General features: G+C 30.0%; 3 protein-coding genes and 1 long non-coding RNA gene across 13 annotated transcripts; 1 reads left to right on the top strand and 3 right to left on the bottom strand.

The window, feature by feature from the left end:
* Positions 1-278: 278 nt before the first annotated feature.
* On the bottom strand, positions 279-14,178 carry LOC122527705 (CD9 antigen-like). Its single transcript, XM_043652104.1, has 4 exons — positions 13,466-14,178; positions 5,772-6,083; positions 4,845-5,117; positions 279-4,301 (listed from the first exon to the last, which is right to left on the bottom strand). The coding sequence occupies exons 1-4, from the start codon at positions 13,529-13,531 to the stop codon at positions 4,149-4,151; spliced, it is 804 nt and encodes a 267-aa protein (XP_043508039.1). The 5' UTR covers positions 13,532-14,178; the 3' UTR covers positions 279-4,148.
* LOC122527706 lies at positions 6,091-10,994 on the bottom strand. The gene is made up of 3 exons (XR_006306394.1): positions 9,069-10,994; positions 8,597-8,685; positions 6,091-8,268 (listed from the first exon to the last, which is right to left on the bottom strand). It is a non-coding gene; the product is annotated as an uncharacterized LOC122527706 (long non-coding RNA).
* Positions 14,179-14,469: 291 nt separating the features above from the next.
* Positions 14,470-15,944, bottom strand: LOC122527712 (39S ribosomal protein L21, mitochondrial). Of its 2 annotated transcripts, none has more exons than XM_043652121.1 (4): positions 15,860-15,944; positions 15,074-15,220; positions 14,693-15,013; positions 14,470-14,614 (listed from the first exon to the last, which is right to left on the bottom strand). In XM_043652121.1, exons 1-4 carry the CDS (start codon positions 15,927-15,929, stop codon positions 14,514-14,516), a joined length of 639 nt encoding a protein of 212 aa, XP_043508056.1. In that variant the 5' UTR covers positions 15,930-15,944; the 3' UTR covers positions 14,470-14,513. The 2 variants fall into 2 exon arrangements, with proteins under 2 accessions (XP_043508056.1, XP_043508055.1); XM_043652120.1 differs by lacking the exon at positions 15,860-15,944 and adding an exon at positions 15,592-15,775.
* Positions 15,945-16,032: 88 nt separating this feature from the next.
* On the top strand, positions 16,033-26,631 carry LOC122527711 (cholinephosphotransferase 1). Of its 9 annotated transcripts, none has more exons than XM_043652110.1 (11): positions 16,033-16,380; positions 16,706-16,853; positions 16,941-17,063; positions 17,136-17,239; positions 18,082-18,216; positions 19,022-19,156; positions 19,791-19,922; positions 21,030-21,188; positions 21,260-21,385; positions 21,477-21,615; positions 25,155-26,631. In XM_043652110.1, the coding sequence occupies exons 1-11, from the start codon at positions 16,138-16,140 to the stop codon at positions 25,229-25,231; spliced, it is 1,521 nt and encodes a 506-aa protein (XP_043508045.1). In that variant the 5' UTR covers positions 16,033-16,137; the 3' UTR covers positions 25,232-26,631. The 9 variants fall into 9 exon arrangements, with proteins under 9 accessions (XP_043508045.1, XP_043508046.1, XP_043508048.1 ...); XM_043652111.1 differs by lacking the exon at positions 25,155-26,631 and adding an exon at positions 22,685-23,680 and having other exon boundaries at positions 16,034-16,380; XM_043652113.1 differs by lacking the exon at positions 18,082-18,216 and having other exon boundaries at positions 16,034-16,380.
* The last annotated feature ends 1,033 nt before the right edge of the window (positions 26,632-27,664 follow it).

Below are 27,664 nucleotides of genomic sequence, written 5' to 3'. Positions count from 1 at the left end.
TGAGAATCTGCTGGATAGGACTGGATAGAGCGAGAAAGTAACACAGAGTGGTTCCATTAAGTGTATATTGAACTCTTCGAACATCTTTTATAACATTTACTTGCATAACATATATAAGATTGCAAATGAACGCACACACTTGGAAATTGTGTATATGTCAAGATGTGTCATGTCTAGCTTTGTTTGTAAAATATGGTGGAAAGTAATATCGTTTATCGTTTAATATTCGGAAGTGCACAGGGCAGAGTCGACTTGCTTTTTTTTTCTTTTTCTTTTTCAATAGAAATACCAGCGAAAAGAAATGAATCGTACAGTGCGACTTATCCTCTTATTTGGTAATTACACGCTACACAGAATTATACCAAGGTGAAACCTGCGTGTTTCTTTTTCTTGTATAAGGAAACATACAATATAACCGTGTATAAACATTTCTCAAAGGAATAAATGATGAAAAATCAGTGAGAATGAAAGTATCTCGTTTAAAAATCAGTAAGAAAATATGTATATACATGTATATATACGTTTATGTAAGTGTATATAAATATATTAATATCAAAATCAAGAACGGTGTTATACGAGTGATAATCTTGTCACGTGCTCTATGAATATATACTATTCTCCTTTGTTCTTTTTTTTTTTTTTTTGATATCTCGAGTGTGGAATCTTCGTTTGCCTTTTTTTTTTGACATACTCTCGATTTTAACATTCACACTTTCGAACAATATTTCCCAATATATATTATTTCTCGTTTCTTGTACGTTTCTCTTCGTCTTATGATTTCTTTCGCATTAAAATCGCATCTATCGCTCGTATCGGTTTCTTCATTTTCCCATAAGATCGTGCAAGCAAAAGCGACCGACGGAATTTACATAATAATTAACACGCATGTACAAAAACGTGCAACAGCGATCGTTTACTCTTCGAGACGCTTGCCAAACTCATCCTCATCCAATAAAATATAATCAAAGATTTTACACAGTGGAATAGTTATATCAGCGAATGTACAACGTAATGTGATACGTTTGAACTCGAATTTATAATTTACGCTCGAGTTTCATATCATTCTCTCTTAGAAATGTTACGAGCACAAAGGTAAAAAATTTAAATTCAATTGTTTCCATTATAAAAGTCGAGACGACGAAAAGATTTGCTCGAGATCAGACTATTTAAATTAAACTCGCACGTTATACGAACGCATGATAATTGACAAACGAACTTCACGATTCACAGAGTATTGCGCTTAATTAACGAACAGCTGGAAATTATAAATATAGCCGCAATTTAAAATAATCGAAATACCGTCTTTTCATTTGCTCATCAGGCAATCATTCTTACTTTTATAAGTGGCACAGTGCTCTCGTATTCTTAGCTATCATTTGTTTTTACATATGTACGTTTAACATCAGATATATGCGCGTGTACATGCGCATAGACGATTATCTATCGATTTAACCAGAATTTCTCAAATGTCATTTGTCGTGAAATGATAACGACGCCTGTACGAAAAAAAAAAAAAGGCAGACTAAATTGTACAATTTTTATATCAGTTTTAAGAATTTCTGGTTAATAAAAGAGACAATATACACTGTCGTTGCGTACGTCGTTATTATTTTTTTTTTTTACACACGTAAGAAAAAAAGAAAAGAGAGATGAAAATAATGTTATAACAAAGCGACCAGATCAACACACTGCTTACCAATAATATTATATTTCAATAAATTTATGAAACGTTCACTTCGTTTTGATAAATAATAAAATTCCTTGATATACTGATTCATCAATCTGTTGATTCATTATAGATGTAATAAACAATGTATAAATCCGAAGACGAAATAAACTTGGTAAATTAGGAATTCAATTTTTACAGACTAGATACCACGATCTGTATCCTGCACGTTTTGATTGGCTCAACGCACATATACTCAAAAAAAGAAAAAAAAAAAAAAAAGAAGAGAATTTAAATACTTCCGCAATCTTGCTTTGTACCATCATACTCATCACCAGAATAAATGTGCAGATTTCTTTTTTTTTTTTTTTCATTTTAGCCTATACTAGTTCATTTGACGATGAATATTAGTGAAACAGTTAATAAACATTTGCTCTATTCGTTATTATTACACACTGCCTATACTAAAGATTCATCGTCAAATCTGTAAATCACATCTATTAAGACACAACTATTCCAAAAGCAGCTCTTACTCATTACGACAGTATACTTCTTGAAACATTTAGGTCTTCAATATGATTATCAATTTGTTCAAGGTACCATATCTTTTTTTTTTTAAACGTATGCGTAATATTAATTATTTATCTCATACATATTAACAGCAGCGATTTTTAATACATCCCACGAAATTTTACGCTTATAATTTCTATAATGAAACATTTATATCTCTGATCGGTTTCGCTGCTAAGTAATTTCATCGATAATCAATATGCTAAAACCCCTCGTTAAAAAAATATTGTATTCAGAAAGCATCGAACACCGATAAAATAAATCACATGAATTTTTACAGCAACGAGCTAACTTTTACAAAATTAGTTGCTTCTGTTTAGCTATGTCCTCTTTCTCTCCATCTCTCTTTTTCTCTCTTAAAAGTTTACCACTTTTCTTTTTTCTTTTTTTTTTTTATTTTAAAGATAACATGGATAGACTATAACGCTACAAGAGATAAAACCGCTTAGTAGCATTCTTATAATAATATAATCTCATTTGGACATCAATATTAATTATCAGATTGATCTTTTCAGAGCATTTTTTTTTTCTATTATAATATATGTATATATATATATATATATACTTATGTATATTAAAACTGGTACATTGGCAATAACCGAACAATTTTGGAATAATTTTCCACTAAAGCCTTATATTAAACCTGACCAACTTAAATTATTTTTCAATCCACCTGTATCACATTTTGAATGAAATCATATTTAATGAATAAAAATAATTTTTTCTTAAATCTATATCAACGAGACATCTGTTTTTCCTTCAACGTTCAATTTTCATAAATTCACTTCAATATCATATACGTGGTATAAAAATTACTCTCAAGTTGGTCAGGCTCATTCATTTCTTTTATAAAAATAAATGAAAGAAGACTTCCAAAAATGTTTCCAAAATATAGTAAAAAGTATGGTAAAAAAATTGTGCCATATTGAGAATATTTTATACCTGCACAGAAAGAATAAAGACTATTTTACAGCAGTCTGCAGAGTAGAACAATCTAAAGAGAGAATTCGTAAAATATTTTGCATATACCAGTTGCAATAAAGAGTTATCGACATCTTTATTACTCACGCAAAATCCAATCAACTCATCCTTCTTTCTCTCTCTCTCTCGCTCTCTCATTCTCTTTCGCTTTTTTGCTTCATTAACACATTAACATTAGTTTGGTCTACTACTTTGGCCTAACAAAAGTGTAAATCATATACTTAGGTACTCTGTAAAACATTATTAAATGCTCATTTAGCATAATGGAAAAAGAGATGTACAGATAGAAAAAACATTTTGGCAGTAAGAAAAGAAAAAATAAAATTCTTTGTACGCACCTTCCTCGATATTAAACCCAACGTTCCCTCTTTGATTTCATGAGTGTATAGAGTTCATTATGAAAATAAAATTCCGAGTCGACGAACGTATAATTAAGGAGTACGAATGTACAGAGTGATTTGGAAAATTAGCATTTCTAGCGCAGCCGGGAGATTAATTGCTAAACTGTTTAATTTGCTAAACTGATAGCATCACCCAGCATTGTGCAAACGAAAATCACGGAAAATATAAAATATATACGGATAAAAAGTTGATCGTTTCCGTCCCTGAGCAGGATAGTAATAATACAATGTCTAAAAATCTTGCGAAGAATATACAAATAGTACACAGTACTGAAATCGTACATGTCAGAACATTGTCAATATAAGAGATTCGATTTGGACGTTGGAAACAGAACCCTCGTTTTTGTGTGAAATCCCAGCTCGAGAAGCATCTTTCTCATTCCGATCGGAATCTACGGACAGATACGAGAAACCTACGCGGATTGGCACAGAGATCAATAATCGCGATACCGGTTAAAAGATTGTGACACGACGATATGTGGCGTTAAGGAAGGTTTATACACACATCAGCTCCTAATAACGCATTACGCTCAAGCTTTGTATCTGTCGGAAGAACCGATTGCGCAGCATAACACCAAGGAAAATATCAGCCCAAGCAGCTCCAGGATGCCTATGCCAGCGGCCACGCCAATCACTATATTCCTCTGACTGTTCAGTGCGTCCATCAGCTTGTCTATGCAACCCTGAAAAGGAAAGAATCGGTCAAATTTGATCGGAGCAACGACTTTCACGATAATCGGCGGCTCATTAACGCGTTCAACCAGGCGTGATTCCATCAATGAGTCACGGAACTCTGTCCTATTTCAATAATGGGGATTGGTGGGGTCGTTAAATTTTTTTGCAAAGTTAACCAATGTTTTGCGAGATATTTAATTAATGAAAAAAAATATGCAAAACTATTTTTTCTACTTGAAACTGATACCAGCTTCCAATCATTGGCACGTATATCTAATAAATATCTTCCAATGATCAAAATTAAAATCAAATAAATCATTTTTCTAAATGTAATTCAAATGACTATTCTGACAAAGGTATTACAAGTTTGGTTACTTGCTTAATTCAGAGTAAATTCTACAGTTTGGTTCAAGAAGTACATATGAAAATCTATTATCTAGCTTCCTGAAACTAATTTCAACTGAAATTGCTTCTCTTTGGACGTCGGGAAATATTTTTTACGTAGTGCAGTTGTTTTACTGCTTATTACAATACGACAGAAAAGATATTACCTCGCTGTAAATTGCTGGGCTAACTACACTGGCCACTTTGATATTCTGAGCTGCTTTGCAAGCAATGCTCTCTTTGTCCTTGCAACAGGATTCGGGTACTTTGAACACGTTATTTGGGTCTCCAGAAACGGTTATGCTGATGGGACTCGAGGAGTCGCTCCTCGCGTATTTGCTACCTGTCCAATCCGCTGGGCCAGTTGCTCCACAACATCCCAAATCTGATTGGAAAGTATCCACGGTTTCTGTGTGAGCAGTATCCACGCCATATTTGTTCTAAAATGAGGAATGAAACAAGATTAAATGACATATTTATTTACCCATTATTTACACGTGTATGTATGACCTATTTGCAGCTTTGCTGTACTGTTGAGTAAAATTTGCATTTCAACATTTCTAGATAATAATTACAAACTGGTACACACAACCTGCGTAAGAATTCTGAAATTATTACAGCTAAATCACAGACATTTATCCATTTGTAGGAAATTTAAATTTGAAGAATATGCAACTTTTGAAAATAAAATACTTATTATACTGCCTGTTTAACTTCAATTATTCATAAAACTCTGAATTGGCATGAATACAATTGCAATAATGTAATTGTAACACTTTCAACAAAATTTCCAACTCTATACCCAAAAGTCGTTTAAGTTGAATCATGTCGCGGAGCAATAGATAGTCAAAAAAAAAAAAAAAAAAAAGGTGCAACGAGAGAACGTTTGAACGAACAGACGAGTATCTAATTCAAAATGATCAATGGAGTAATTACAGACGTTGGAGGAGGCCAATTCAAAGAGACAAATGGACTAATTATAGACGATCGGCACGGGTACAAACGACGTCGAGTTCAGGCTAATTACAAATTCCCTTTAACGGATAGTGGTACGAGCGTTTAACGCGCGATAAAGCCGAGTAATTGCTCGATACCTTAACGGTATTTATCACGGAAGACTTGACCAGTTTCTCGAGGCGGTTGCTGTTGGTGTACAGCCATGCTCCGGCCGCGATTTGCGCGACGATAACCACCAGCAGACAGCTGAAGAAAGCAACCAGCATGCATTGGGACCCGCGGAAGGCGCCGCAACAACCGAGTAGAGCGACTATCAGCATCAGGATCCCAGCTGCAAGCAGGATGTAGAGACCGGCATTGAGATTATGCTGTTCCTCAGCCAGGGATATCAGGAATGTCTGCCCTGTTAGTATCCATACCGCTAGGATTACTGCTGCCAGACCTACAACCTGAAAATTAGAGAATATCGATCAACTTTTATTGATAATTTCGTATCAGTGGACTGTGTGGTGAAATTTTAAGTGGCAAAAATTCATAATATACACAAAATGTATAAAATCTTGAGAATTGATCGTTTTTTAAATTTCATCTCTTCAACTTGTGTTCGTGAGAATATAAGTTTGTATAAATATGTTATACAGTTTATTTATCTGATAAAAGATCGTATAAAAGTTTATTAGAAGAAAATAAAAACCAGATCTTAGTTTAATTGTTTGAGATCTTAAATTAATTAATTTTTTCGTTAATCTTCTCTTTCTTTAACTTTAAGGCGAATAGAATTATTTTTTAAGAAAAACAGAAAGTAGACGAATAAAAGATCCAAAGGAAGTTGTTAAACTGACAACGAGTGCTGTAAAAATTCTCAAACAGAAGCTAATTAGACGAGAGTCTAAAATTCTTTTTTTTTTTCCCTTCTTAAAGATTGTTGCGCAAGACTGATAGGAAACCATCGATGTGCGAAAGAGATGCGTTAAAAGGTCTTACAAGTTATTTTCTAAAAGACAGAGTACTACTATAGATTACGATAACGCTTTTTTGAAAGCTTTCAGGGTTCAGTGGGGCCTTTTTTCATGATAAACAGGGTACCGTTGCCTGGCCTCCCTAAGAAGGGAACAGGAAGTTACAGTACAGTTCACGTTCCGAGCAGAATAGCATACAGAAATTTTACATCCTATAAGTTATTCTTTTCTAAACGGTTATCACAATTTCTTGAACTAAATTTTCCAATTATAATCTTTCTTCTTTTTACTTCAAACAGCATATATACACTACCTGAAAGTAAAAATTGAAAACAAAATCTTTAGAAATCTGAAAGGAAAGGAAATGTTCTATACAAGAGTTAGTCAGCCCTCCAGTTCATAATTTTGACAATGAAAGTTCAATAGAATCCAGTAGTAGTTACGATTATTTTTTTCTCCCCCTTTTTTATGGAGCAAACGACGTGCTGCAAAGGGAGATGCTTTCCCATTTTGCCTGCAAAATATAAAATAATCTGACCTTCTTGGTCTCATTGAAACAAAGAAAGCAAGGGACGAGAATTCTGGTTTACGGCTTAAGCGTCATTCAGAGTGTGCCGTATGGATAAATAATGAAGTATTCTTGCGAAACGGACAAACCGGGACAGGACGCGCCCTTTTCAACGGCTTGTCCACCAGATGTGCGCGCTTTCATGTTAAAACGCCTGGCCTTTCCCATTCTTTCTTTTTTGCAACAGCCGTGGTAGCATTTGTCCCCCATGGATCTTACCTCGAAACAACATACTAAACATTCATCTTTACCTTGAGACTTTCCAACAAAAAAAAAAAAAACTGCAATATTCGTATTTTTGTTATAATAAATTTTCTCCTCCTTCGCTCAAATGAATTAAAAAAAATTTGTTTAACCCATCACATTGAATAGTATGTGAAACAAAGTAAGTGAAACTTCTTTTTTTTTTTTTTCTCCCAAAAACCTATGATTTATAAAAAAAATGAGATGCTAAGAAATAGTAGCATAAACACGTTAACTGTTATGGATTATTGCTATTTTCTACAGACTTTTCTATGACGCTTATATTCATGATACTTTGAAGGTTTTTTTTTCAAATTTTTATTCTGAGCAATAACTGCAAACTGGTTAAGCTGAACTTAGCATATCTTTCCTTATTTACATATTTGCATGTACATTCGCCACCGCATGTAGGCATAAGTGATGTTAATACCCACTCAATCATCAAGTACAGACTTATCTTCTGCATACATGCATGTATGTGCATGTACAACGTTACATTTATCACTGGTTAACGAAACTGGGTTATATTCCATGTGTAAACAGTTTATAAGTAGTATTGCGCTCGAACACGGTGTTTACAGAGGGAGGAATAGACATCAAGATCGAAGATTCAGTGGGTTAAGCCAGCAGAACACACTCGCTCGTGACTTCCACTCAACGTGTAATCCCGGCACAGGCGTGTCGTTTAAACAGAGGACTTCCTGTATTCTCCACTCGTCTCGCGCTCGTCCGAGCTGCGAATGCTGATGTAAGAAACAGATGCAAGAACTCTGGTGGATCGGTTGAATCAAACGGATTCTTTGCCGATACAATCAGGGAGATGAATCAAGACACAGAGGTGGCTCGGACGTGACACGTATCTCACTTAAAAAAAGAAAAAAAAAAAAAAGAAAAAAGTGACAGAACCATTATTGATGTGCTTTTTTTCTCAGATGAGGTACTAGGATGAGTTTGGAAACCGAAGAAGTTTGAAAATTGCAGATAGACGAGTGAAATTATTATGGATACGTATTAAAGAGTACGTATTTAACATGAAAAAATGGCATTTAATATCGAAGATGAATCTGCAATTAGGCATATATTCAATCTTCTCCTTTTTTATGTAAATGGTTACACATAATTTCCTGTACAATTCATTAAATCAACACTCAGTATGCACACTGTATCAATTTTGATGAATGTTTGTACATACCTTTGCCCCGCTGCCCTCACACACTCACATTCAGAATATTTCTACGAGTTTTGCAATTTTTTGATTTTCGTGCTTGAAGCAAGGACATTCTGTGAAAAACGTTTCAATGAATTATTATTTAATAGTGAATCGAAATAAGTTTGTTTAAGTGAGTCTTCGATATCTTGGCGTTAATTTCCAAGATAATTCGTATTAGATTACTTATAGAAACGTTCTTTAAGAGCAATAGCTTTATTTTTAAGGATTAAGAATTAAATATTTCATATAACATATATATATATATATATATATATATATATATATATATATATATATATATAAAGAAGAAGATTATTTGAAGTTTTTAAAACGACTTCGTGCTTCCCTCTTCAATCGAGATATCTATTCAAAAACAGTATTGTGCTTGATCGGTTTCTGCAGATCGTGTGGAATGAATTACACAACATAGCTTACATAATAAATTTGCACGTACCATGGATAAATAGCTTCATGTTCCGACTCTCTCATGTGTTCCAGTCTCTTGCGTACTTTTAAATTTGTATTTTTTATGTTCCCCTGATTTTAGATTCGTTAGATCATTTTCGTTCGACTAGGAAAACTAAAGTTAGACATTGGTGATTGATGAATTCACCGATTTTCAGAAACCAGTTTATATCGACAGAGTAATACCCACGTTTATTAAAGATTAATTATTCAAACAGCTGGGGTTGTCCAAGTCTATAGAAGGGAAACTATGTTAACACCTGTGCAAACATTTCTCAGACGGTTTACTGTCACGGATAATACACACAGGCGTTCAATTGATGTCAGATTCCCTTTCAGTGCTATGATTTCATTTCAACAATAAAAATAAACCGTCGTACCATTCATCATTGATTTTTTTTTTAAAAACAAAACACCTACCGATTCGATTTTCGTGAACAATCTCGGAAACCACTGAGAAATGTACAATCGACGAATTATTAAATTAATTATCGATTATTTCTCAAGTCATAAAAAGATCTTAAATCATTGTTCTCGAAAATTCAGGGTACTGAGATATACGAGAGCCGTATATCTCGATGACACATGGCCCGGAGGCAACTTCTTCGAAAGCATTTGGCTCCTCAATTTCGCGCCAACTGGTCCAAGTTCAACATCGTCTGATGTGTATATTTCATTTGTGGAACATCATTACAAATAACTATCGTCATTCAAACATCTATGCGTTTTCTCCTTCATATGGAAAGAAATAAGAAACGTACGTGACAAGTTAGCTTTCCAGTTCATTCTAGAGAAGTTACTATGATTTTAAAATTCGTACGCGATCAATTAGTTCTAGATCCAACTAGTTATTCGTCTTTTCACTCGGATATTAAAATATTTCCTTCCTTTTTTTTTATCTTCGGTTTCTGTCCTCGAGATTTCATCGATCTGCCGGTTATTTTAAAAAAACAATCTTCGAATCTGATGAAAGTTTCACGCTGAGGTGCCCGTGTTCGATGGTAGAGTAAAGTTTAATATCAGACATCATAATCAAGGAAACCGCGCTGTTCGCGTTTCTCTCCCACGATTCTCTCGTGTCTATTGTCTCCGCGGGATAATGCGCCCGGCACGTTTGATTTTCGATCGATTATCATTTCGAGATTCGACTAAACGAGTACACCAAGCGTTGATATGATGAATAGAGAGACGGAGGGGACGAGGGGCAAACTGGGCCGTAGTGTAGGACGCAAGCTCGTAGGAAGAACATATTCGTTCTCTGACTGGAAATCTATATTTAAATGCACTTATTCCTCGTTGAACATTTTCAAACTGGACGCGACGCTTGCCTCGGTGCTGACATAAGCACTATTGTTAATCGCTTGGTAAAATATCGATGCACAATAATCCAGGCGGTGTTGAATAGATGCTCGTGGCTGCGGTTTAATAACTTCGGCGAATCTGAGTCATCATTTCCACCGAGATTCCTAGATTTAACAGCAGATCGTCGAAAATGGCGCAAAACTTTTATACTGCGTTGCAATCTACGCACAATTCATTGAAAAATATCTTGTTAGTTATAACGTATTAGTTAAAAGGAAAAGAGATTCTTTCGTACGTTCATTTTTTACATGTATAAAATACATGTGATAAAGAGATTTTCCTTTTTTTTTAAATGGCTGTGTCAAATTGTAACAAGAAGACTTTCATTTCCTGTAATTACGTTGTTTCGTCATTTTAAATAATAGACAATATGTGAAAATAAAGTTTAAGTGTTGTCCAATAAATTCTTAAACTTTGCTGACATAAGAAATCTTAACTTGAAATATTTTTTTTTTTAAGGCAACAAGGTTGTTACACTCGGTTAATAAATTTTTATTTGGAACATTTTCGATATCAGTATTGAGATGCTACTTTATTTAATTATTTTAAGCAATTAACTTTACCGAACTATTTTATTTAGTTAACTTACCACTACTAATTTATTTAATTGTTAATACTACGATGCTATTTTATTTAATTATTTTAAGCAATTAATTGAATGAATTTTTTTTTGATTTGTATATGCATTCATCAATTAGTAACTAGCTAAATCAATTATACGAATCAGTGAAATTTAGGGCAATTAATGCGAGATATACGCACCACCTAGATGCAATCGATTCAGCTGCTCTCTCGAATTACCTGACTTCGCACTGAAAAACTGCGATGTATTGCTTACAAGAATTTCCATGATTTAGAAAACATGTCTTGCTAATCACAAGAAAGTTCTTTACATCTTTAAATGATCAATTAGATTATTATTCGAGTGTTATTAAATGAATGAAGAAAAAAAAAGAAGAGATTTGTCTAAAGAGAATGATAGACATCAATAATCGTGTTAAGAGTGTAACGCTGATTCTTCACTATGTATTAATTAAATTTCCCACGTACATATATGTCGTATTTACAAATTAAATTAAGAAATCAGAAGAAAAGGCGAAGATAGCGATAAAGACAAAGATTTCGAAGGGAAGTACAAATTTTTTGCAAAAAAAGGGGTGGATTCGAAAAAGAACTTTACGCACCCAGACGCAATCGATTCAGCTCCATGAGAGTTACGTTCAAGCTAGACAGCAAAACAAAAAACTAACAAGCTAAAGAAATGTTCCCTTAACTTTACGTTTCATACTTAATTCGCCATACATTTATGTCTTACTTTAGTTGAATTCAGAAGGAAATCGTCAGCGTAGAAATAAAATTTGGTTTTGATATAATTTCACGATCAAATTGTAACATTTCTGTGAAATATGAAACGGAAGACCGTGTTTAGCAGTTTCTTTAAATGATGATTTAAAGTCGCTAAAAAGGAAGTTGCACGGAATAGCCTGTCCTATTGTAGCTAATAGTGCAATTTCTTAATTTTAGTTTATCCGATTATGTTATGAATTCAGGCGTTCTTATATTATCCCGAAAATAAGTTCGCGTTTTGAGATAAATTAGGGGGAGAGGGGGGGGGGGAGTTACTGGGTTAACTGAAAAAGAGTGCAATTGAACAGAATTGCTAGTACGAAAATTATTTTGTTCTTTTTGTCCTTTATTTCCTTTTATTTTTATTCGCAATAAATACTATGAAATTTTTATTTCATTTATAGTATTGCCAATATATCTTTCGAAAATTTTTTCTTTTTAATTTTAAATAGTATAATACGTTAATTAAAAATAAAAAATGATTAGAATTATTCATCGCTCTTATTGTTAATAATAGTTAAGTTAAAACTAGAAAATTATTTACCACTCATGGTAATATTTGTTCTTTATCTAAATTTCATGAAATTTTTTTGTTACAATTACCTTCGTCAAAAATTTTCACTGTTTAAGTTTATTGAACCAAATCACTCACATTATTATACACGAACCGTATGCATACTTAACGCACACAACACGCTCGGAAAATTACATCCCCTTGAGAATAACGTTACCCTTTATCATTACGAAATGCAATAATTTTATTGATTAATTCAAAGTGCTATAAATATAACTTTCATTGAATATGCTAGTATTTTTTTTATTATCTTATCCTTTCGTTTTACTCAAATATGCTTGAATATGTTTTCTCGCATATCAATGTTATGTTAAAATGTTTGGATTCCATATGAATGAATATGACAGTACAATTCCACAAAATATAATAAAATTATCTTAGACATATTTTTTTACAAAAATTATAGGCATATCTAAGTTGATGGTGAATCAAGTATAAAAATTTTGTTATCAAATATATTTATATAGTAATTAAAAAATGTAGCAACCGACCATAAAACAATTATTCAGTTAATTACAATTATTAACATATTTGCAGCTAGTAATTTTATACAAATCTTAAAGTGGAAAATCGCAGATTTCAGCGATTAAAATGATGACAATTTGAAAAGTTTCAAATATCATGTTTTGTATCGCTTATTATTATTGATTCAAAATACAACAATTTTCCTTTTCTTATTCATTGATAATTGAAAAGTTGAAATGGTAAGTGCTTTGAGTGAAGAAAAAAAAAGAGAAGATTAATTCTAGTATTTAAATCGTATTTATCATTTGAGCACCATGGATTTTTAGTTTGCTCATTTAATAAATCTAGAGAAAGCTAACAAATATATTGGCAAAAAATATATTGAATAAGTTTTATTGTTGTCATATTCATATGTATTTTAATTATAAGAAAATTGGCGTTTATGACTTTGTCAGCAACTTTGAAGTACTACACAGTAACTCCAAAACCCAAGTCAAATAAAGAATTTTTTTTAATACTTACATTTAACTGTAGTTTTTAATTAATTCAATTATAATTTACTTACGATGGAACGTAATATCACAATAGCCGATAGTTAATGTGTATGTTAAAATAAAAGTGAAAACATGCGAACTCACCCAAAATATATGGTTCACGCAGATCAACGCATACTTGAGGAATCCATAACATTCTGAAAGCACCATCTTTTTTCGAATTATATGTGATGCACAACACTTTAGTTAAGTTATTCTGATAGCTTTGTGGAAAATATGGGATTCTAACCCGGCGAGCAATCGTTTACATTCAATTTGGACGCTAATAAAGGGAGGGTTCCTATTTTCTTTTAATTATCTATACAATTGTTATGTATTATGAATTACTTAATGTCGTATTTGCATATTATTGAAGAGGAAACACCGATCCATTCTACGCAACGGTTTATAAGCAACTGTCATGGGATAAGAAGATACGAACTATCGGCGTTGGTTTTTATCGGGAGCGCAACGTATGGGTACGAAGAACGAACTGGTACTCTCGTTTAAACCTCCTTGAAGCTGCAGCTTATGACGTCAGCTTCGAATGTTCGATCTCTGTCCCTCATAATTCGTATTAGTATTTCCCTCTCTTGCTTGTAAATGAGCCTCTCTCTTTGTCTCGCTCCAAACTGCATTTCGCTTGATACTCTCTCACTCGCGCACTATCCCCACTTTTCTTCCTCTATCATACCACATGCGCGCGCGCGCCCGCGCGGGGAACACAAACACAAAACTACATTTCCTATTGTAGTTAATATACTTTTTTTTCGGAGTTTACTCTTCCTTGTTTTTAAATATTTTCAGTATGTAAATTGCTACGTGAATTTTATATTATTATGTATTTCAACTGATGTATTGTTATCCGAATAAAATTATTCAATTTAGAACTTTGTACTGTTACTATAATATTATCATTGAAAATGTTATTTATTATAATAAATATATATATACCTACTTTACTACTAGTATGATCCATCAATGATCTTTATGGCAGTTAATGTTAAGGTAGTATGTTTAAGATTATTAGGTATTTCTTTCTTTATCTACTATATTTTGTATAAATAAATTTGAATTAACATTAACAGCAAGTTTATTTTAAAGGATTGATTAAAAAATGCATTTGACTTGTATACATTATACTATTTATCGTTTAATATATTCTATCCAGACCTTCAACTTCTTTCTTTTTGTCGACTTCCCCGTTTATAATTATAGAATTTATTCTTAACATTGTTCTGGGTATTCTGGTAACTGTAAAACAGATATATTGTTAACGGAAAAGTTGTACAATTTTTTTGATTATAATGTTAATTATCATGTCATGCTTACAATTTATTCTCTTAAACTGTTTCCTCGGTCTCATTCGAAAACGAGTAATTGTGTGGGATAAAGTTTTCTGAATTACAGTTGCATTAACCGACACCAATTCCCTATTCAGTATAGGTCTTCCAATGAGTGTAAAATCTTTACTACCAACCAATAATACTTTTTCCAAATTTAGTTGATCTCCTGGTTGAGGTGGCCAATGGCCCTCAATAGCTATAACATCATTTTCTGTGATTTTAAATTGTGTTCCACACAAGTATATGACTGCAAATAAGCGACCAACTTGATTGGTAGCTATCTGTTTGTTAATTTTGTTGATTATGTCTAAAAATTAAAAAAAAAGTTATATGTTTTAATACTTATATATCTAATAGATAAAATTACCAGCGGCTGCCTTTTCTTTTTTTTCTTCATATTCTTCGGGTATTTCTTCTTGATATGATGGCTCTGGTTTAAACCAAGGTAATTTATATCTAATTGGTTGTTTACGAGTGGCATAACCAGCTACTTCTATCTGTTGTAGTTTTAATCCTATGACAAATGATAATTTTTATTTGTATATTTTGCTTGTCATTTATTTATTCTGAATTATTAATTTTTACGTCATATTACTATAAACATTTAATATTGTTAATGATAACAATAACAAATAACCTAATAGCAAAATATACTAAAATAGTGTATATTTTATATAATAAAATAGATCAATAAGTATGCATAAATATATGGTTAAGAAATGTTAATTATAAATCATTCATTGTGACATTATTCATTTAAAAACTGCTATTAATACAACGTGTTTTAAATAACAGTAATCAAAAATAAGGTTATATAACCTAAAATTTCGTACAAAAGGAACAAGCGAATCTTGTATTATTTTTATGTAAAAAATGTTGACAAACCTAGATAATATTGTTTGTTTGTCGAAGTTGGAAGAATCCGTTTGACACAAGTATTTGTAGCGAAATTAAACAGCCTGTTAAAACTACCAAGCGCCGCCATGATTTTGACTACTTTAAATCTGGTAACTTAAAGATTTAAGAATTTCCAAAAACAATATTTAAAATTATAAACACATATAAAACAGTGAAGTAAATATAACAGAGGAGACCGAAGATATTTTTCTCATTAAAAGATACGGAGATGAAATATAATTAAAGAAATTCGCGCCAAAATTTTGAATAGTAATCGCATACGTGTCGAAACTAAAATTTATAAGATTAATATCATTAATAAACATTGTATAATATTCTAATATATAACAATTCTCTTCGTGAAATTTCTTATTTCGCAACGTACACTGATGGTGACGTAATTTTAAAACAATACGAAATTATAGTATTTTTGTTGATTTTTTGTAGTTCCGGGTACAACAGAATGCGAAGAGATGTCGTACATGTTCGCGAGCATTTAGTTGTTATGGTTAGCCATTGTATTTTAAAGCATTGATGACTATGCAGTTTTATAAGGAAAAGCTTTTGTCGCCTGGACAATTAAAACGTCTTAGTGAGCATAAATATAGCTGTACAACAAATAGTCTTTTGGATGGATTTCTTCAACCCTGGTGGGACTGGCTTGTTAGCAGAGTCCCACTTTGGCTTGCACCCAATTTAATCACCATCGTGGGTCTGATTGTCAACATCGCAACCACTTTAGTCCTTGTATATTATAGTCCAGATGCAAAAACCGAGGTATCGTTTATACAATCTAGTTTCCGTGTTAAAATATCATTATGTCAGATGACAGTGTAAATAGTTGTGAACATGAAGATCCAATGGATATTCCATATATAAATGTAAAAAATGGAATAAATATTGTGTAGTTCCTTTATCATAACATAAAATTATCGTTTTGAAATAAATTTTGTATAAAATAGTGTAACTGTATATGTGTGATGCTCATATAAACTTATATACTTAGGAAAGAACAGTTACTAACGTGTATACTTGTTAAATCCATTCGTAGATATAATATCGCTTTTATATATATGAGTATAACATTACTTTATTATTTTAGCCACCTAGATGGACCTGTTTCCTGGCTGCGCTTGGTTTATTCATTTATCAAAGTCTAGATGCCATAGATGGCAAACAGGCTAGAAGAACAGGGACTTCTACACCATTGGGTGAACTATTTGATCATGGGTGTGACTCCATATCAACTGGTATATTACTTCAGTTGATAAACTTATTTGACTTTTATGTTAAGTTTTCATTGTTATGGGTGAAAAATTATATTTCTCTTTTTCTAGTTTTTATTGCTTTATCAGCATGTATAGCAGTACAATTAGGATACTATCCAACATGGATGTTTTTCCAATGCTTTTGTGCCATGACGCTCTTTTATTGTGCACATTGGCAGACATATGTTTCAGGTAAGAGATTTATATTAATAAAGATAATTTTATCAAACATATTTGTACTATAGTGTCATTATTTTTAAACAGGTTCCTTAAGATTTGGCAAAGTGGATGTCACAGAAGCGCAATTTACTATTATAACGATTCACCTTATTTCTGCAATATTTGGGCCAAAAGTATGGATGATGGAGGTTGTACCAATTTTAATAATATTTTTAATTTCACATTTATATAATTTCAGAATATCTTATGTCAATCAATAGTATAACTTAATTTTAAAAACATGTTATGTTTAAAATATTTGACTAATCTGATCATCAATGATTTGAGATACTAAGGTTGTAAAATGAAGCAATTGATAGTCATAGGATATTCTTTCCTCGTCTTTAATTCATTAAACAAGTATGAGCTTGTTTAGTATTAAATTTATTTATTAATAACAGAAACTTGCTTCTAAGGTATAGTAATAAGTTTTACAGTAAATTGAAAGAGTTTGTAAATATTTTGCGTAATTGCACTTAAAAAGTTACAGTATTATAAATTTGTGTAAGATATTAAGAACACAATTATTCATTCTTTTCTTTGAGTACATAAGATTATTATTTATTCATGTTAAGTTCATCATGATTTTTCATTTAAACCTTCATTCAATGTTATTTCCACGAAGTATTTTAGATGTTATTTCCTACTTTCGTTATTGTCTGTATCATAATTTTCTTACATTTGTTATATGCAAATATAAGATTATTGTGTATGTATGTGAGTTACATTTATTTACATATTTTCCATTTATTTCATCAATTTATGAACTGAATGAAAGGCAAATAATATTTAAATAAGATGTAATAGTTAAAAAATTAATTTCTAATTTAAAGATTTTCACTTTGTGCATTAAAATAATAAAAGTGCATAAAAATAAGAAAAGACCAATATTTCTAGTGAGTTCCATATTTTTTATCTCAAGACTCATGTTGTTTATGAAAAAAAATTTTAAAATATTTTTGCATGAGTCTAATGAGATTATTTCTTACAGATACCATACATAGATGGTTTTATGTTTAAGTATTTAATAGGAGTTATGACAGTAATTTGTGCAGTGGCAAACTTATATTTCATCTTTTCGGTGATTTTCACCGGAGGAGTGGGCAAGAATGGTTCAACTGTGGCTGTAAGTTAGTCAATTAGACATTCGTGTTTGGAAATATCGAAATGGGAGAAGCATGGCATGAGGAGCAGCACTTATGAAATTATCTTTTTTGCTATGGAATTTATTATAATATGCATTTTATTTTCATATTCATTTGTTCTCCTTCATCCAAATCTTTCTTATTTTCCTGCATCACATTGTCATTTATCATAAATGCATTGTAACTCGCATTTGTACCTACAATTCTCCATCAAATTCATTCACATAGAAAATATACTAAAAGTATTACTAAAACTTGTGATATAGTGAAGAAATAATATTTAGGACATATTCTTCTATTATAAAAAGCTATGTATAAAAATTCAATTTACTTTTAATACCTGGAATTATGCTTTTGAAACAATTTCTGTCAAAATAATAATTTAAATATATAAATTTGTTATTAATGTACATATATGCCTCAAAATTAATGGTTTTGATTCATAGTTTAAAATGCTAAAAACTATACATAATTTAAACCATTAAAAAAATTTGCATTAGCTCCAACGAATAAGCACACACATAAATAACTTAATATAACATTTATATTTTGCATCACGAACATAATTTATTAATTCAAAATGTAATTTTTTAAATTATTATAATATAATAACTTAGAAACGCAGGAAAAGAAGCAGCTTCCTCGTGCCTAATGTAATGTTGTGTACTCGTATTGAAAAAGTGAGAGTTACTTAGGATAAAAATAAGATACAGAGTAAACTTAGGTTAAATTTTAATTGCATTTCTACAATTTTTATAACAAGCGAGATTTTGTACATTTGTTTAGATGCCACTGCTTGGTGTAGGCACATTCAGTAACTACGTAGCGGTATTATTTTATGCAGGCTACATTCATGTATTCCTTGAGTTCTGTAAAATCTTTGAATCTGGTGGGATTGGAAAGAACGGTTCCACAATTGCAGTAAGTTTCAAAAATACCAACTCATCCGTTGTATATATAAATTCTCATATCTTTGTCACTGTAGCATAGTAACAAGATTTTTCTACTCTCATTTTACTTACTTATTTTAGACTATTCTAGACTACTGTCTAGATAGTGCATAATTTCTATATGGTATGCAGGCTATGAAAAAATCAGCTTATATTGCAACATTCTCTCAAAATCTTTTTCATGCAGATTTATCTTTCATTCTATTTAGGTGCTTATAGCTGCGGTTTTGGGATTTAAACTACTTATATAAATACTTATTGGGATATAAATACTTATTGTTAGTTGTCTCTATTGCACAATAATAATATCATTCTTTTAATTCTCTAGAAGAAAAAGATAAAGAAGAATGAATTTGTTTCTTCGAATTTTTACTAGATTAAAAAACAAACAGGTTTTATGTGAAATTAAGAAATATAAAATTTTTTTATTAAATTTACTAAACGATTGTGACTTTTTCTGCAGTAATGCAAATTATTTAATGTATAATATTTTGAAAATTTGAAATTGTTTCAAGAGCAAAAAGTTCTTACTGGTATGTGATAAAATATGTTAAAGATATGTTTGAAAGTAATTAATAAAAAGATTTTTCGTATGACTTGCACAGTTGCCATACACTGGCACAGAGGTCAAGGTGTTTCCATTATGGGCTGCTGTGGGCATCGCTATTTTACTTGCACAGAGCAGCATATCCGTCATTCTTGCCGGTGGTGTCGGAAAAAATGGCTCCACCGTCGCAGTAAGTCAGTTCAAAAGTAATAAAATCATTGTGTAGTGCACTTTGCATTTTATTTTGATTTAGGCCCATATGTTATAAAAGAATATTCCTTTCTGATATATGTGATACATTAGCACAAAATATTAACTATCTTGAACATTATTATTTAATATATATTGTCTGATATATTTGACATTATGATGAAAAAAATACTTGTTTTTCTTTGATCAAATTAAAAAATTAATAAACTCTAATAATGTTATTGTGGGATTGCGGCACAGAACAGATTTTTAGGTCATTTTTAGGTCTTATTAGGTCACTTGTGTGGGTCTAAAATTTGCAAGAGCATCACACAGAACTGTTTACTGTATTTCTGTTTTCACTCTGGTTAACACCTTTTCCTAAATATTTAAGAGTCTGTATTGGTACATTATACATATCTTCTTCCATTTAATGCTCCCATCCATTGACTGCACCTTTCCTTGCACCATTTTAACAAACTGCATGGGTTCTAGACGTATGTAATTTTATATAACTAATATAATAATTTTGTATTTTCATGGATTTTAAGTGATTTTGATAACTAATATAATAATTTTAGTTACTATATGCTTTACTGCAACTAACTAAGTCTTTAGAATATTGTATTTATTATGTGTACTAGACTTAGAATTCACATATTGACAGATTGTTTTTTTTTTTTTAGTTGTATATGCTGAAAATTTTATATTTTTCTACGTTTGATATAATCGTGCTTTATTATGAATAGATGCTTTTTTTAACGTTTATAAAACTTTGCATTTTAGTGGATCTTGGAAACATAGTCATTATAATAGTTAGTTGGTAGCAAATTGGTTTAGTGAAAATATAAGATTTTAATGAAACATATGAAACATTACACAAAGTTTTTATAAAAATTATAGTGCTTAATTTTTGCATATAAAGTTTATATAATATTTTCTTTCTTAGAGATTGAATATTTAAAGGTAATCTTTGTATTGTGTAATATTAAATACTTAAATATTAAATTTAAATATTCCATTTGTAAAGTGTATTCCAAAGTATTTAAATATTTCTCTTGTACATTTATTGATTACCGATATTGTCATAATATTTATTATATTTCAGGGAACATCAGTTTTATCCCCAATTATTCCATTTACTTTTGTGGTAGTGCCAGCTTTTATAATTTATAGAAAAAGTGCTGAGCACGTATATGAAAATCATCCTGCATTGTATATACTTGCATTCGGAATGGTTGCAGCTAAAGTTACCAATCGATTAGTGGTATGTATATAATAAAGTTTAAATACTAATTATCTTGTCCAATTTTTAAATATTGTTAATTATTATTTTAGGTTGCTCATATGACGAAGAATGAAATGGAATATTTAGATAGTTCACTGATTGGACCAGCGATGCTGTTCTTGAATCAATATTTCAATTTTTTCATCAAAGAGTATTATGTTCTTTGGTTGTGTCTTGTAAGTCTTCCAAGATTTATTAGAAAAATTTTATTTAATTTTTTTGAAATATCAATTTTTATATATGTTTTACGATTATATGTGTTTTTAGATTTGGGTTACTCTGGATTTACTACGATATAATACTCAAATTTGCCTTGAAATCTGCGATTATATGAAGATCAAACTATTTAGGATACCATTAGGAGATCATCGAACGAGTCTGGTTTCTAATACAGCTGAAAAAAATGGTACTAATAGGTCTCAACGTAACAGATTGCAAAGGAAACATCACTAGGATTTACTTGTGATAATGAATGCGCTGTATGATTCATTTTTTTGTATAAAGGAGAGTTAACATAAGAAAACATAAAAATTTGATAAATTTTGTCACACCATTATATGTACAAAGTTCAAAATAGTACAGTTCATTTATTATCACATTAATTTCTAATCGCCACATCTGATTAGTATTGAATAAAAACAAAAGGTCTCACTAACATGTTGATTAAAAGTTTCTCACTGCTTGTCGTCGATTGCAATCAATTTTGTTATCGACGAAAAAAAAAAAAATATCATCATGTACCTAGTGATTAAAGTTACGATTCAAATCGGTGAAAGCATTAAAATACACGAAACAACATAATATAAATATGAGAAGTGATATATAACTATTATTACAGAAAGATAGCAAAAAAACATGAATAAATTTTAAGTAACTTTATATCATTGTTATAAGTATTATAGAAATTTAATTAAATCAGAGAATGTGAATGATTTATTCAACTTTTATTTGTTAATAACTGTATGAAATTCGTTTGACAAAAATGCAGTTATAATGAACGTTTGTACTAAAGTTTTTGCTGATTTTTGGATTACAAGGAAAATTTTAGATGCTGAACGAATTTAGAAAAGACACTAGTTTTTACTTAAAATCGTTCAGAAAAAGAAAAAAAAAAAATAAAATTGTTTGTTTATTTCCTAGAGGTTGTGTTTAATAATACTGATTATTTTTTGTTTGCAATATCATAGCCATGATCTCATATAGAATGTAAAAGCAAACCATTTATATCTTTGAAATTATAAATCTAGTTTGAGAAGATAATGTAACATTTCTAGAGTCAATTACAAAAAATTTATAGTATAAGTAAACTACCAAAGATAGTTCATTTGACTTAATGAAATGAAATTCAATTTATTACTTCTCTTATTTCTTTTTTTGTTTTAATAATTTCAATTTTATATCATTAAAAAATTATAAGGAATTGACGGAATGTTACTGACTAATCGTTTTGTGTTTTGAAATATTTTTTTTTTTAGTGAACATCGGTTTGTAACGAATAAGGAAGTGTACAAGGAAAAGTACATAGCACAGGAAATATACGTATTACTTAAGCAGTAGATATGTAAATTGATACATTATATTCTTAATTTATAATGATTTACATTCAGCTCAGGTCTGTGGCCTTATATGCGCTTATGATTGCAATTATATAAAATAATTTTTCAGTTAGAAGTAAAAATAGCCAAACGATTTTTATTTAAGATTCTATATTATTTAATGTTCTATATTATTTCTGTGTTATTTAGTACGGCATATTTGTAAAATCTATTTTCTTTTCTTTACAAAAAGTATGATATAGAGATTCAACAATATCAATTATGAAAGATAATAATCTTTAAAAAAACTGCTGCTAATTACATGCAGTAAATATACATATTTAGATTCTTATAACATAATCTTTATGATTAATGGAAAGTAAATTTTGTATAAATGTGCATCGTAATGCATAATTTCAAAGCTAATTGCAACGTAGTCCATTAAAAGTTATTTTGACATTAATTTAAAGTATATTAATTAAAAAGAAAGATCTTACATTACAGTAATATATCTCAATTGAATTTGTTACAAGTTAAACACTGTGACAGATTAGTGACATATTTCTGAAATATAAAAACATATTCTTTCACTACATTATATTGTAAAAAATATTGAAAGTTGTTCAGGAAATAGTTTCTTTAAAAATATGATTACGAATAATTTAATCACTGTGCATGAAAAGAAACTAAGTTTTAAATAATGTTCAGTTCAAATATTTCATTATAGAGTGTTATAATTATATAATTTTATTGTTTTACAAAAGTTTTGAATTTTTACTAAATCGTTCGAGATTATCAGAATGACAATATTTCTATGAGGCTTTCTTACAAATTTGCCTGACAAAATAAATAATGTATCTAATAATCTAATGTAACATATCTTGGTTTTTGTTCAGAAAATGTAATCTACTTTTCCGATAAATAATTTTCGTATCACATGCTATCTTTTATTTGTACGTTTTCATTGGAGAAAGCTTGGTATAATGATCAAAATCTTTGGAATTACTTTCCCATTTTCCTATCTTCAAATTTAATATGTTTTAATCCTTCCAAAATGGCTTGCAAAGGTGATCTTTCAAATAGATTCTAAATCTTGCTTCTTAAACAAAAAATATACATTTACAAGCTTTTAAAATACTAATTCGCATGCTGCATTATTCTATTTTATTTTAAGCGTTGTATTGTTCTTTGTTATTGTTATAGTGGTATTCTAACAATATTTAAATTAACTTTACAGTGGCATCAATCAATAATAGCTTGCAAAATTGTTTTACTTTGAACCGCATTATTATTCAGCATGTTTGTAGAATTTTTACACAAATTGTATTTTATCAAGTTATCAATATTGTATTTCACATATTTCAATTAATAATACACAAAATCATATCCTTTTTAATTTTTAATTTAATTAATCTATAAATCTTATCTTAACTTCCAATTAATCCATAAATTTTATTTTATGAATAATACTTAGCTTTTAATATAGACAAACTAATGATTGAACAATATAGTAAAATAATAATGCGATCATTGAGCAAAGTACATGTTTCATAAAAAATATTAGTGCGTAATTCATTGTTAAAATACATGAAGAATTAATGTGCTTTTAATATTTTATTGACGCTTAAACATTTTATTTTTAATATAATAAATTATTTATTATAAATACTCATGATAATATATGTACAACATTTGCAACTAAAGAATTGATGGCATGTGAAGATTGCATTTGCATGACTGCTTGTCTCTTTTGTCTGCCGTAATGTCTTGTCGAACGCGTTCAGGATGTTAAATGATATTTCCAATATTTTAATTTATATTATATAAACTATTTTAATTATCAAATTTTACAAAAAACCAAGCAAAATTTTCTGAACACGGTCGTTATTTGATATATGTATGTATCTGCGAAATGCTATCAAGTATGAAGAAAGAAAGATTTTTATCAACTCTACGCTATTTTATTTTAGTTTTATCAAAAAACACAAGTGTAAACTTGATTACAGTATATTCTTGATCAAAATTGCTCTCATTGATTGCCGTGCTTTGGTTAGTGTAATGCGTGGTCTGTTACAATATTGGACATAATAATTTATTTAATGTTAAGTAGTATTATAATGTGTTACTATATCTAGTATATAACATGTTACTTGAGCTTGTGCGAATAACGTATTAATATCTCGATCCATTTAAATATTTTTATTGTTTAATAAATAATTTTTTCATTTTTCTCTTGAAAAGAGATAGTATCTTTTACTTTTGTGTTTTACTATAATTTGGATATTAGATGTGAAATACCTAACAAGGGATTTCAATTCTCTTTGCTTAATCTACATGGTAACAAGATATTCGCACACGCAGAATATAAATGTATTTATTCGTTGGTATGCATGAATAGTTCTGTTCACAGTTCGCACGATGGTGGAACAAGAGCCTTTGTTAGATGAGGATTATCATCATGGATCTAATACTACTCTCGACCTCTGACGATTACGTTCAACGTAAAGAGAATTATTTTCAAGTGCAGGGTTACGCAAAACTCTCTTCATAACTTTGTAACTTTAATTATTAATTCTTTTTATTTTCTATACATAAGTATAAATACTCTCTTCCTCGATAATTAATATATTACATGGTACATTAGCAGTACTAAAGCTTTGTGTGGCCTTAAAACCAGCCTTGCATCATAATTTCATCCGGAAATTTGAGATATTGGTCAGAGTAAAAATTATAAATTATATAGTAGGGTGAAACAAAGTAGTTATATTGTAGGAAGTAAATTTTAGGTAGAAAAGTAAGAAAAGTTCAATTCTTAGAAGCTAGTATATCAGAGGGTGAAATTTCATATTTCAGTATATTTTTTTAATTTTATTTTAAAAACGAGCAAGTTATGGCTGATATATATATTGGATGAAAGATAGAAAAATTATTTTTTATAATATTTACAAATAATATTAGTAATAACAAAGAGATGTTATTCCAGTATATTTTGTTTTAAATGTCATGTTTGAATATTGAATGAGAAGCGTGAAATGTTGAGAACGATGGTATGAAATTTCACTTTTAATTTTAATTTTAAGAGTTAAAGAGAATTTCGCGTGGCCCTTACCGACGTAGAAGAAAATTGAAAATGAGAAGTTTAGTTTTATCGAGATAAGTGCATCGTGTTGTACGACACTGGTACGACTTAAAGTTTAGAAATTTTTGATGAAATAAGATTAGGGGTATTTCCTGTGACAGTTTCGTAGAGAGACAATGTGAAGTACAATTCACCGGTGATCAAGATATTCTTACATGATCGAAGACACTGCGAATCTTAAGATAAGATTTATGTGTTATTGTTAATATTTGAAAATTCGTACAATTTTATAGAAGGACATAGAAAGGATAAAAGAATTGATCTTTTTTAAAGTAGAAACATTTATAGAAAATAATTTGAAAGATGGATAAAATGGATATTTCTTAATGTTATCGGTATGAAATGAAGCATTTAATACTAATTTTAGCATAATAAGCGAATAGCTGTTAATTTTTTGTTAGTCTTACTAACAACTTCCAGCTTTTATCTTAAAATTTCTATGATCTCTTAGAAGGGGATGGTAGTTGAGTTATTTAGAAAAAGAAACGTTAGCAACGTCACAAATGTTATAAAGAAAAAAAGAGAAAGAAGACAATAATAGAAATAGTTTTGTATAAATAAACAAATTGTAATATATCTAATAAAAGATAAGATCTGAAATTTCACCACATGTAATTTTATGTTGAAGTTTATTACAGTATTAGTAATATAGTGAATTTTATCAAAGGTTTTATGTTTAGAGATTCTAAACGTTGTGTAAACTACGATCATTGTAATTTATGCGAATAAAATAAAATTTTAATTATCATTTTGTTACTGTTCTTTTTTTTTTTTCTTTTCTTTTTGTCGATGAATTTTCAGTCGATGAGTGTCCAGTTGAAAGGATTTTATCGGATCGTTGAGAATATTTTCTTGCGTTCGAAAGTGGAACAAATTTGAATAACGATTAAAAACTGGTTCAACCCTCGCGTCGGAAACTGGGTCAGGAGTAATCACTATTTCCCGGGAATTCGGTCATCTATAGTATTTCACGATAAGTAGCTTGTAAAAATATCTTTGGAGTAATCCTTGGATAAACATACTAATTGATATCCGTTTTCATTACGCACTATAGTGAAATATTTATTTAAAAAATTGTTGCAATTCATTTTGCAATAACAAATAAGAAGAGAAAGGAAAGAATCCTTATGAAGATACATATAAATATTATTTTGTCATTTTGCTAATTACAATTCTTAATAATCATTAAATAGATTTATATTAATAAAATCTAATATAATTTACTATAATATATATAATATAATATATATAAATTTAAAAAAGAATTAATTTTGAATATGTGTCATGTGCTAGGTGCTTTCAATGAAATTTATATGTAAGATAATGCTTGAAAAAATATAAGACACATTCTTCTTTTTATTGGCAATCGTTCATATTGAGAAGATGAGAATAGCTGCCGAAGTTGAGAGTTTAATGTTTAGATTATATTCACTGAAATATCTTGGGGCTTATCGTAAGAATATTACATTTTTAATTTTTATTTAAATTTTTTTCAAATAGTGCATCGGCAAATTAAATTTCAAAACAATTTAATTTTCAAAAATTCGAACTTTTCTCATTAAATTTCTATGCATGAATTACGGAAGATAGAAGGATACGTGTCAATTTTTTTCTTCTGTTGATATATTACCAATATTTATTTTTAAAAAATCGTCAATTTTTTTATGGAACGTTATACTCTGTACTATATTATACGACGGTACTATAGTTTTACAAGACACCCGGTATAACACGTTAGGCAATATTACATCACACAGTAGTACGATATTGATCAATCAGAC

The sequence above is a fragment of the Frieseomelitta varia genome, unplaced genomic scaffold (genome assembly GCF_011392965.1).
Source record: "Frieseomelitta varia isolate USP_RPSP 00005682 unplaced genomic scaffold, Fvar_1.2 scaffold_230, whole genome shotgun sequence".
In the NCBI taxonomy this organism is placed as follows: domain Eukaryota; kingdom Metazoa; phylum Arthropoda; class Insecta; order Hymenoptera; family Apidae; genus Frieseomelitta; species Frieseomelitta varia.
This window is presented reverse-complemented; position numbering and strand designations above follow the sequence as displayed.

Coding starts and splice junctions, on each gene's coding strand:
- LOC122527712 (XM_043652120.1), bottom strand. CDS start 15,691: ATGGCGGCGCTTGGTAGTTTTAACAGGCTGTTTAATTTCGCTACAAAT. Junction 15,221..15,591: donor AAACAAACAATATTATCTAG/GTTTGTCAACAT, acceptor CATTTGTCATAG/GATTAAAACTACAACAGATA. Junction 15,014..15,073: donor AAAAGAAAAGGCAGCCGCTG/GTAATTTTATCT, acceptor TTTAATTTTTAG/ACATAATCAACAAAATTAAC.
- LOC122527711 (XM_043652110.1), top strand. CDS start 16,138: ATGACTATGCAGTTTTATAAGGAAAAGCTTTTGTCGCCTGGACAATTA. Junction 21,189..21,259: donor AAGTTACCAATCGATTAGTG/GTATGTATATAA, acceptor TTATTATTTTAG/GTTGCTCATATGACGAAGAA. Junction 21,386..21,476: donor ATGTTCTTTGGTTGTGTCTT/GTAAGTCTTCCA, acceptor ATGTGTTTTTAG/ATTTGGGTTACTCTGGATTT.
- LOC122527705 (XM_043652104.1), bottom strand. CDS start 13,531: ATGGTGCTTTCAGAATGTTATGGATTCCTCAAGTATGCGTTGATCTGC. Junction 5,118..5,771: donor CCGTGATAAATACCGTTAAG/GTATCGAGCAAT, acceptor TCCTCATTTTAG/AACAAATATGGCGTGGATAC. Junction 4,302..4,844: donor GCCCAGCAATTTACAGCGAG/GTAATATCTTTT, acceptor TTTCCTTTTCAG/GGTTGCATAGACAAGCTGAT.